Raw genomic sequence first — 10,936 nt, 5'->3', positions numbered from 1 at the left:
GAGGAGGAGGAAGAGGAGGAGGAGGAGGAAGAGGAGGAGGAAGAGGAGGAGGAGGAGGAGGAGGAGGAGGAGGAGGAGGAGGAGGAGGAGGAGGAGGACAAGGAGAGAAATGGATCAAGAACATATTTGAAGAAATAATGACCCAAAACTTGCCTAACCCAGTGAAGGATAAAGACACACAACTGCAGGAAGTGAAGAGTACCAAACAAGATGAACCAAAAGAGGCCCATATCAAGACATATCATAATTAAAATCACAAAGGTAAAACACAAAGATTCTCATCTTAAAAGAAGCAAGAGAAAGAGTTACCGACAAGGGAGCTCCCATACAACTGTCAGTTTACCTCTCATCAGAAACATTTCAGGACAGAAAAGATTGACATAAAATATTCAAAGTAATTAAAAGCAAAGATCTACAACCAAGACTACTTTACCCAGCAAGGCTATCATTTACAATTGAAGGAAAAATAAAGAGCTTCCCAGACAAGAAAAAGCAAAAGATTATTACACCAAACCAACATTACAATAAATGATAAAGGGTGTGAAAGAAGAAGAAGAAGAAGAAGAAGAAGAAGAAGAAGAAGAAGAAGAAGAAGAAGGAGGAGGAGGAGGAGGAGGAGGAGGAGGAGGAGGAGGAGGAGGAGGAGGAGGAGGAGGATACAACAGTAACAACAACAACAAATGAAGAGTTAAAAGAAAAAATGCCAATAAATACAAACCTATCAATAATCACTATAAATGGCCGAGGCCGGTTTGGCTCAGTGGTAGAGCGTCAGTCTGCAGACTGAAAAGTCCCAGGTTCGATTCCGGTCAGGGGCATGTACATTGGCTGTGGGCACATCCCTGGTAGGGGGTGTTCAGGAGGCAGCTGGTCAATGTTTCTCTCTCATCGACGTTTCTAGCTCTCTATCTCTCTACCTTCCTCTCTGTAAAAAAATCAATAAAATATATATTTTTTTAAATAATCACTATAAATGTAAATGGCTTAAATGCTCCAATGAAAAGACATAGGGTAGCTGAATGGATAAGAAAGCAAGACTCATATATATGCTAACTACAAGAGACCTACCTCAGAATGAAAGATACACACAGACTAAGGGATGAAAAAAGACAATTCATGCAAACGGTAATGAAAAAAAACTTGGGTAGCAATACTTATATCTGACAAAATAGACTAAAACAAAGTCTATAGTAAGGTACAAATAAGGACATTACATAATGATAAAGGAAGTAATCCAACAAAAGGATTTAACCCTTATAAATAAGTATGCACTCAAAATAGGAGCACTTAAATATGTAAACAAATCTTGATGGACTTATAGGAGAGATTAACTGTAATAGAGCCACTGACATCAATAGATAGATCTTCCAGACAGAAAATCAACAAGGAAACAGTGGCCTTAAATGATGCACTAGATAAGATGGATTTAATTGATTCTTCACAGCATTTCAATCCAAAACAGCAGAACATACATTTCTTTCAAGTGCACATGACACATTTCCTAGGATAGACCACATATCAGAACACAAAAGAAGTCTCAACAAATTTAAGAAGATTGAACTCATGACAAGCATCTTTCTCTGACCTAAATGACATAAAACTAGAAATCAACCACAGGGGAAAAAACTGAAAAACACCAAGTCATGGAGACTAAATAACATGTCAAACAATGAATGAGTTAACAATGAGATCAATGAAGAAATAAAAGTTACCTTGACACAAATGAAAATAAAAACATAACAAACTGAAATGTATGGGCCACAGCAAAAGCAGTCCAGAGAGGAAAGTTCATAGCATTACAGGCCCATCAGGAAATAACACCACCAACAACAATAACAAAAACCCTCAAATAAATTATCAAAAACCCTTAAATAAATTATCTAACTTAAAGGAACTGGAAAAAAAAATAAAGCCCAAAGTGACTAGAAGGATGGAAATAATAAGTATTAGAGCAGAAATAAACTACATAGGGTATAAAAAAAATAACAATACAAACACGAGCTGGTTCTTTGAAAAGATAAACAAAATTGACAAACTTTTAACCAGATTTATCAAGAAAAAAAGAGAGAGGACCCAAATAAATAAAATCAGATATGAAAGAGGAGAAGTAACACTGGCACCAAAGAAATACAAAGGATTGTAAAAAAAAAATATTACAAAGAACTCCCACCACAGATCAGGCCACACTTTTCTGTCTCCTCCTCTGGCTACCTTCACTTTCCCACCAACCTTATATTATAAGTGTGTGTGTGCCTCAAGATGGGCTCTGCCGCCTCTGCTCACAAAAAGGACTCTACTGGTCCACATGCATGGGTTTGCCCTCCCCACTTCCTCAACCAGCCCCAACTGTGTGGTGCTCAGCTGGTTGCCCATGACAACCCCCAGTGGGACCTACCCAGGATTACATTGAGGGGATTGAGATTGTAGGGTCCCCCAATCCTTTCCATTTGATAATGTGAGGGGAGTGGGAGTTTTTTCCTCCTGGAGACAGGGCTCTGCTGGGTTGTAAGAACATGAGCCACTTACAGGACATGGTTTTCTGTGCAGGTGGCTGGGGCATCATGTGGTCCCTGAACAGGTAGGGCAGGAGAGAGCCACTGCTATGATTAGCAGAACCAAACTCTGAGTAAGGTGCCACATGTGTTTCCCACCAGTTGGAACCTCCTTGGTCCTTCCTGGTGGTTTCCAATTCCTGCTGAGTAGAAGACTGTTCTGGTACGTTAGCCAACATTGCTGTCTTGTCCCTAATCACCTTGACTCATTATCCCTCTTGTCCTAGTGCAGGAGAAGAAGCAAAGGCAAGTGGAAGAGTGTGTCTTCCTCAGGCCACAAAGTAGGTACTCTGCATTGTGAGGCAGGAGGGCACTCACCCCCCTTCGTCCCTCTACAGGGGCCTCAGTTCTCCCTAGGGATGCCACCCATGCAGATCAGATCTCCTTGTGATTTTGTGGCTTTGATGAGAAAAGGGCCCAAAACCCCATGGTAGAAATGAGGCATAAACACCAGCAGAATACAAATGTCAGGCCACAGGGGGAATATCCAGCCTCTGCCATTCAAACCCAATGACAGGGCGACCCTTTGTTATTCAGAAGGTGGGTGAAGGGTAAGCACAATGGTGATGCTCACAGCCCACAATCATATGAGAAAATGGTACCCTGGTCCATGTTGGCAGGGCATACATGGCTGAACTTCTGTGGAAGGCCATTTGCTGGTGTGAGTGAGCAACTCAGATGTGCGTGCATGTGACCCAGGCCTCCTGCTTAGAAGTCTATAGTCAATGAACGTTTGTAGTAGTGTCCCTTATAGTAGCAGAAAATTTAAAGTGGTCTGTGGCTATTCATCAGTAGGGGAACATCAGTCAATCTTGGGGCATCCCACAATGCTATACCATGCAGGCAGAAAAATATAGGCTAGAAGACAATGTAGACATGAAAGAATGTATTTGATAGGCTGTGGGTGGCGAAACCATTCTCTACCCTGTGGAGAGTGCGGGAAGGAGCTATGCCTCTGTGGTCATTTGCTGGGGTGGTCACATGAAAGCACCAGAGCTCTAGTGGGTTAAACAACAGACAACATGTATTGTCTCACTGTTGCAGAGGCTGGAGGTCAGAGATGGAAATGTGGGCCCAGTTTGCTTATACTGAGGTCTGAGAGAGAATCTGTCCATCCCTGTCCCCAGCTTCTGGTGGTTTTCTGGCAAGCTTTGGCACTCCTTGGCTTGTAGGTCTCAGCCTTCATCTTTATAAAGTATTCGTGTGTGCATGTCTATCTGTAAATTCCCTCTTTAGGTGAGGACACGGGTCATTGGAGGTGGGTCTCATTTTAACTTGATTACCTCTGTAAAGTCCTTTTTTTTATGGATAAGGTCCTGAGGTGAGCAAGAGATGGGATCCAGAGACCAGCTATAGGAGACCCAGCCAGAGAGAAAGGGGGTGAATGCAGAGGAGCTGGGCACAGGGACTGTCAGGACACTGGGTTGGGAAGAGAGTGAACAGGTGGCAGCTTTGTCACTGGAGCCTTGTCTTTGAGAGTGGGTGTGTTTCATAAATAGCTGACATCAGGTTTATGTCCTTTAAAGACAGGAGGGGAGAGACATGCAGAGTGGGGGGTGCTCATGTGGAGTGCAGTACTGAGGCTCAGTCCTTACGATGATGATGATGTGTAGCCACCAGTTCTGACTGTCCTGTTAAGGGCCAGGTACTCACAGCTCTGTGGAGACTGAGCGCCGAGAGGTACTAGGACTGGGATGAATCTTCAGGCTGGGTTTCTGCTCCTGCAACTGCATAGCTCTGGCCTCCAACGAGGAGGAAGGACCTCCTTTCTCAGGTAAACGGAAAAGAGGCAAGAACAGTGGGTGAGGCAGTCAGGGCCCCAAGATCGTGGGCCATCTTTTCATCCCCCGGTGCCACCTTCTCAACTGTAGAATGGGGTGACAATGGCACTATCCCACCCACTTATTTGAGGATTGAATTCCAGAATCCCTGGATCATGCCCATCCCAGGGCCTGATATGGGCATGGAGTGTGGGTACCAGTGCCAATTCTTTCTGCTCCTGTTATTCCTTTCTTTAAGCTGTAGTGGGGCCATGTGTGCCTGCTGAGAGCAGATAGCATTGGTGCAGCCAGGGGATGAAGGAAGGTGGCTCCCAAAGGGGTCGGAGGGAGACACCTGGCAGGATGAGTTCATACTATGCCCCAGTTTCCAACTGAGGTTGGATTATAGGGATTTACAATCAGGAGCCCTGGGAGAGGGACAAGGGTTCTTAGGGACCTCTCTGGCATTGAGATAAAAGGACGAGGTTAGCTGACTGTGCTGGGGTGGGTGGGGGTAAGGAGAAGAAGCAAAGCCCAGGAGGGTCTGTGCTGGGAGAGGGCTAGAACCCACTCACCTGGTGTGAAGTCAAAAGCGCCCTTTCTCCCTCCTCTGTGCTCCTCTGATCTCAGTGACCTCCTTTGTGGAACTGGCAACATTCTATACTGAGTGCCTCTCCTCACCTGTCTCCACCTTCTCCAACACTCCATTGGGCCTGGCCGTTGACTGAGTGGGGATAGGAAGAAGGAGCCAACACTCTGCTCTCCCACCACCCCTGTCAGTGGGGTTCCAGGGCCCCAGGAGACATTGAGCAGAGGTCATCCCACAGACTATGAACATGGAGGGCTGATACATGATGCTTATGGATAGTCACACTTGTGGTTTCACTTGTGGGGCCCACGGATCTCTAGAGAGATGGAGTTCTCCTGCCTCTTCTTCCCACAGCCTTATGCAGGTTTTGTCTTAAATGAAGTGAAGACTCTGGAGAGTTACTGGCAACCCTAGTGAGCAGCCAGGGCAGCTGTACCATCACCACCCACATTGCGAACAGGGACTGGAAATATGTCCTCAGGCGGGAGCTGCTGCTGGAGAGGCTGGGGTGGAACCCAAGCATGTTCAAGCCCTGCTCTGGGAAGGGAGAAGTATGGCTGAGGAGTGATCCTAGGCAAGATGTGACACCCTGAGCGCAGCTCACACCCCTCCAAGAGTACCCCCAGGACCTTGCTCAGGAGTTTGGGACTTGTTTTCTTTTGAACCTGTGGTGGTGGGCTGTGGCTTCTGTAAGCAGAACACCTTCAAAGGGGCAGCATGGGGCCCAGGCTGGGGTTCCGTGGGCCGAGTTCCTACGACCTGGGTGAACCCTGCTGTCCACACTGGGCCTCAGTTCCAATTGGTGACCTGAGGGGCAGGACAGGTCCGAGTCTGAACGTGCTGTTGCCTGTGTGCACACATGTATGTTTATGCATGCACACGTGTGTGTGCGTGACAGAGTATGGGAGGCTGCACACCACACAGAGAATGTTGGGTGGCATCCAGACTCAGGCTGCCTGCCTGACCTCACACAGCTGCCCCACTCCCACTGCCCATGGCATCCTGGGCACATTCGCTCACCCCTCAGTGGTCGAGGTCCCACACCAGCTCCTTTCACCTGGTGAAGGGCTTGGAACCTGAATGCCGGTGGGTTCCCCACAGCAGTCAGGGCTCTTCTGACCTGTGTGTGCTGCCCACAGCAGTCAGGCTGGAACCTGCCCGTTAATGGACCAGGCTCTGTCCTCTTCTTTTCCCTCTCTCCCCTGGCCTCACCCAGAATTCCCTGAACAGCGTTTGACACATTGGAAGTGCTCAGTCAGAGGGACCCAGCTCACTTCGTGTCCCTTTGATGAAATCAGCTTAGCCTCTCGTGGGTGTAACTTTGAAGAACCGTTTTTCTCTCACAAGAAGCCTTTGATTGATGGAAGAAAAAACATCTCAGTGCTTCTCTCTTGGTGCAAAGGGCTCCCTGACATTGAGGAAACTCTGCAGTGCCCCAAAAACGTGGCCCCTGGTGAGGTTGTAGAACTGGAACAGCAGGCTTTCCTGACCAACCTGAAGCAGAAGTACCCGACTACACTTTCAAACCCAGGTGGTTACTGGAGCACATACCCAGGAAAGGGGAAAGGCTATCTTCCAGGTAGGCATCCCACAGCACCTGATCCCCTAGAGTCAGGGGGACTCCACAGGAAGGTTACCAAGAATCCAGATGAATCATCACCATCAAAGGCCCATCATGCCCTGGACATAGAAGTCAGGTTCAACTGAATTGGCATCACCGTGGAGACACACACATTTCTGTGCTCAATTGTAGGCGACTGTCCTCAGGAGATGCCTCTGTGGGCTCATTGCCTGTCTCAAGCACTCTGTTTGACATTAGGGAAAAGGGAAAGCTGCCAGGACATATCTTGGTGCTATCACTCTTTTTGGTCCTGCTCATTCCTGGGTTTTATAGAGAAAAAAATGTTTTAGCAGAACTGGTTATTGTTTGGGAATCCCATCTCTTTGTTCTGGTCAAACTCACAGAACACTTCAGCAGCAACCAGGGACCCTGTGGAAGGTCTGGGAGCAGGCACTGAATGATTGCCGGAGAATGACCAGCCAGGCATGGCTTCATTCATGGTGGAAGGGACATCAGACTTTGAAAGAAAGCACCTGTCTCTCCTGGCAAGTGACTGGTCTGCTGTAAGTGTCCCTTGGCTCATGAGGGCTTGTGTTACACATGTCACATAGCTACCTCGGGACCCAAGGACAGATCTGAAATACAGCTCTGATGGAAAAGTGATGGGTAGAGTTTTTGTTTTCCTGTGTGGGCACTCTTTAATTTATTTGGATCATTTTTAGCAGGGTTACTAATGATTGTTAGCTGTGGGAATGATGAGCTTTCTCCCAGGCCTTGACTGGAATGGCCCATCTTCTAAACCAAACTGGCTCTGTAGTACACCACTTAGCAGATGGGGTGGCCTGAATGATTGTTAGCTGTGAGAATGATGGGACTCTCTGGAAGGCCCCTGGAACTTGGGCTAGACACACTCAGATGCTGATCAGAAACTTCCTGGCATCATAGGGGGACCTGTGAGCAAAGACCCTCCTGTTTCAGGATGCATGACTAATGTAAGGTGATTCTCACAAGGTCAGGAGCCAGGAAGTTCTGTCTCCTGTTCAGTAGGCAAGGCTCAGGGTACCAGGTCTTCCTGGGCTTGCCTCAGGATGCCCAAGCCAGATCCTTGGCTGAGTGGGTGAACTTGAAAGAGGACAACCTGGATGCACATCTTTCTGGGGCCAGGATTTCTAGCATCCTCAGGCTCATCTGACGAGGTGTGTGGCATGGAAACAGAAGACCACGGACTCAAAATTCTCATTGGATTGTTTATTTTGTAACATGTAGTTTTGCCTTTCTATATTATAGCAGAAATGGATTTGTGGTTACAAAGCCTGTGAAATTATGGGACTGTATTGTCCTTGAACTGCTCTCAGAGTGAATACTTGTTATCTGAGGAGCCCTCATGGTCTTCCTCCTCGGCCTGGTCAGGGTCCTCAGGTGGAGCCAAGTCTAAAAGTTCAGCTATCAGAACTGAATAGCATATGTTATATAAAGACATCACTGAACCTTGTGGTGGTTTATTTGGGAGGGTGGGGAACAGATCCCCTGTGCCATCGGTTCCGGCAGTAGCTGTGGGCACAAACATGAAATTACCAGAAGTGTCCTCCCCACTTGAACCACTGGCTGCACTTGGACACTGAACCTCCATGGCACTGCTCAGGGGCTGAGGAGCGAAGAACTCGAATGCCTGGGTGGCACTGGATCCCCATTCATTCTTATCTGTCTCCTGAGCCTTTTGTTCAGCTTCTTTTTTGCTGTCCTCCTGGTGTAGTCTTGGAGAGCGTCTTGTGGGGGCCGTCTTCTTCTTTCTCTTTGCAGGGCTGGCACTGGTACCTGGACAAACTCGAGCCACTTGATTGACTTTTGCCTTAATGTTTAGGAGGTGCCAAGGCTTGTCTCTCTGGAAATTTCTGTTTTGGTAGATCTGAAACAAAATTAATTAATTTAGTCATTTGTGGAGAAAAGATATCTATTTGACATTAACTGGCCTCTCAGAGTCTTTTCTCATTTCTGCAGGTTATCTCTAAGGGGGTTATAGTTTCAAATAAAAATCTATAGTTTCTCATTTTTTGATAAATACTGTATCATGTGAAAAAGGTTTAGGGCCTGAAATGAAGCCTTTTCAGTATATCATTATTCTGGGTTCACTAGGAAGATGTTTGAGTAACAGGGAACATGGGAAATGGGAGGACTTTCTACTTTACCATTATCTTATTCCTTGGAGAGCAAACTGAAGAATCATCAGGGCGTATTTTGCTAAAACCATGGAGGTTCATCAAGTGGATGAAACTCTTCAGGCTGTTCGATTCAAAGATTTGCTCCTCACCCCTTCGGCAGAGAACCTCCCTCTGGAAAAGGTTTGCCTTGATGATCACGCTGTCTCCGTCTTCATTCCAGCACACAGACTGGAAGGCATCATCCTCCACTATCCTCCAAAGCTTTCTTGGGAAGGACAATCCATAAAGAATGTTGTTTCCTTCCACACTGTCGGCGCTTTGGTTTGGGGCCTGTGGTTGAGGGTTGTCTTGTGGGCTTGGATCTTGGGTCTCTTCTTGGCTACCGTGCCTCTCCAAAGCCTCTCTGGGACCCACATGGGGGCCTGGGGATGTATCATATTGGACCAGTATTGGTGGCTGCCCATCCTCTGATGGGGCCAGCCTGGCTTCCTGCATCTCATTGGTACTCTGACTAGCCATGTTGATGCTCTACATCAACAAGCATTTGGCACTCTGGATCCTATCACTTCAAAAGTGGGGTCAGAAATGCCTGTGGTCACAGCAGCGATGCCCTATATATACTGTCCTCAAAATTCTAGAGTCTCGGTCGTGGGGCAACCAGCTGCTTAAATCATGTGATGTCACAAAGGTGACTTATGGCTGCTCTGGAGAGTGGGCTCTGGCCAAGTGTGGGGGAGTGGATATCTTTAGAGCCCCCATCTTCTCTCTTTTCAAATAGTACAAAATATAAGGGTCAGATTAATAGAAAATGTGCTCATCTGCTTCCAGAAAGATTGTTTCTTGTTGCTAGTTCACTGCATGTGTGTTGAAAGGTCCCAATCCTATCTCTACCTCCATCCCTACAGAGAGGAGGGGGGACAGTTGGTGGCCTCTTTGTTGCTCAAGGGCCAGATCCTGGTTAGTTCCAACTTGGGCAACCTCCAATACTGCCTGGGTCAGATGGGCCCCTGGGGGACTGTTCCTCCCAGAAAATGGTGGTTCCCTAGTCTCAGTAGGTAGCCCCCCTCTTCAATGCACCCCTCACAAGCTTCCTGCTTTGGTCTCTTCCAACTGTGCCTATTGGTTAGTAGGTCCTGCTAAGATGAGCCCAAAAGAGAATCTTATTTTCTTAGCTCTGGGTCGAGTTGTCCCTAGAATAGGGCTGTGCTACAGCACAGGTGGGAATGTGCCTCTCTTTCCTCAACCTCAGTGCTACCCAAAGCACCTGAGAGAAGACATTAAACACGGGGTTGTAGTGGGAATGGACAGCTGCACCCTCTGATGTCATATGGAGCCCCCTCTGGAGCTTGGCTTGCCCCCAAATTTCACCACTCTCAGGTCACAATGAAACATAGTTTCTATGAAAGACATAGTTTCTAGGTCTTCCACATAGGAACTCTTCTCACTACCCAAGATGGGTTCACTTTGGGACACCTGCATTTGTCTTCTCAAATCACTCTTCCCACACCCTCAGATTCATGATCCCTTGAGGCCTCCCTTATGCCCCATTTCTGTTCTTCAGTGAAGTGGGTGGGCTTTGGCTCTCCCATATTTCTGGCTTCCCACTTCCACATTGGATCTCCTCTGTTTCTTCCCCTTTTCATTAGTGATTTGTGGTTAGGTATATATTCAGTTCTGGGGAAGCAAAGCATTCAGCTGATTCACTCTGAAGCCAGCCCTGTTCTCCTTGCCAGAAGCCCTCCCCCACCCCACCTGTGCCCTCCTCTTCCAAAGCCTTGAAGATAGGTAAATTTAATCATTTTGTTTTCTTTGGGATTAGATTCTTTTCAAAAACCCTACTTTACACAGACTCACTACCAAGTATATTCCAACTTGTTTAGCTAGCTGTGACTGAAGGAAGCTGATATGAAAATAATCATAAATATGTAGTTGAACATAGATGAGAGCTTGGGTGTGGAATTGCACAAAAGCCAAGTTCAAGTCATCTTCACTATAGAGGAGAGGATACTACTGTGGTTTTGGTGATCCATGCTCTCTAGCTGTGTTTTGGGTAATGTTGGTCTTAATAATCACTCTGTATAGTGTGATAGAGTAGAACCATGGAAAGGCACCACCTGCACGGGACCTAGGTACTTGTTCCAGCTCTGCCACTAAGTGGTGTTATTTGTCCTCTCTGAGGGTCAATCCTTTGTTCTGAAAGGCAAGCCAGAGGCATTAAGGAAGAAAATACCTCAAAGTGCCTTTCAGCCTAAAAATGAGTCCCAAGTCTAGATTCAGGCTCAGTCCATAGTCTTTGTGCTTCTAAACAGGTTTAC

General features: G+C 46.9%; 2 protein-coding genes across 2 annotated transcripts; one reads left to right on the top strand and one right to left on the bottom strand.

Moving 5' to 3' along the window:
* Window positions 1–5,225: 5,225 nt before the first annotated feature.
* Window positions 5,226–6,510, top strand: LOC311615559 (protein EOLA1-like; the record flags this gene model as incomplete). The annotated part of the gene is given in 4 exon segments (XM_084870904.1): window positions 5,226–5,298; window positions 6,304–6,429; window positions 6,432–6,458; window positions 6,461–6,510. Coding segments are annotated over 4 exon segments (276 nt in total).
* A 1,303-nt stretch (window positions 6,511–7,813) lies between these two features.
* LOC311615558 (heat shock transcription factor, X-linked member 3-like) lies at window positions 7,814–9,140 on the bottom strand (the record flags this gene model as incomplete). Its single annotated transcript, XM_084870903.1, has 2 exons — window positions 7,814–8,368; window positions 8,649–9,140. 2 exons carry the CDS (start codon window positions 9,138–9,140, stop codon window positions 7,814–7,816), a joined length of 1,047 nt encoding a protein of 348 aa, XP_084727029.1.
* Between the last annotated feature and the right edge of the window lie 1,796 nt (window positions 9,141–10,936).

This window comes from Pipistrellus hanaki (genome assembly GCF_964339955.1).
Source record: "Pipistrellus hanaki genome assembly, chromosome: X".
In the NCBI taxonomy this organism is placed as follows: Eukaryota; Metazoa; Chordata; class Mammalia; order Chiroptera; family Vespertilionidae; genus Pipistrellus; species Pipistrellus hanaki.
This window is presented reverse-complemented; position numbering and strand designations above follow the sequence as displayed.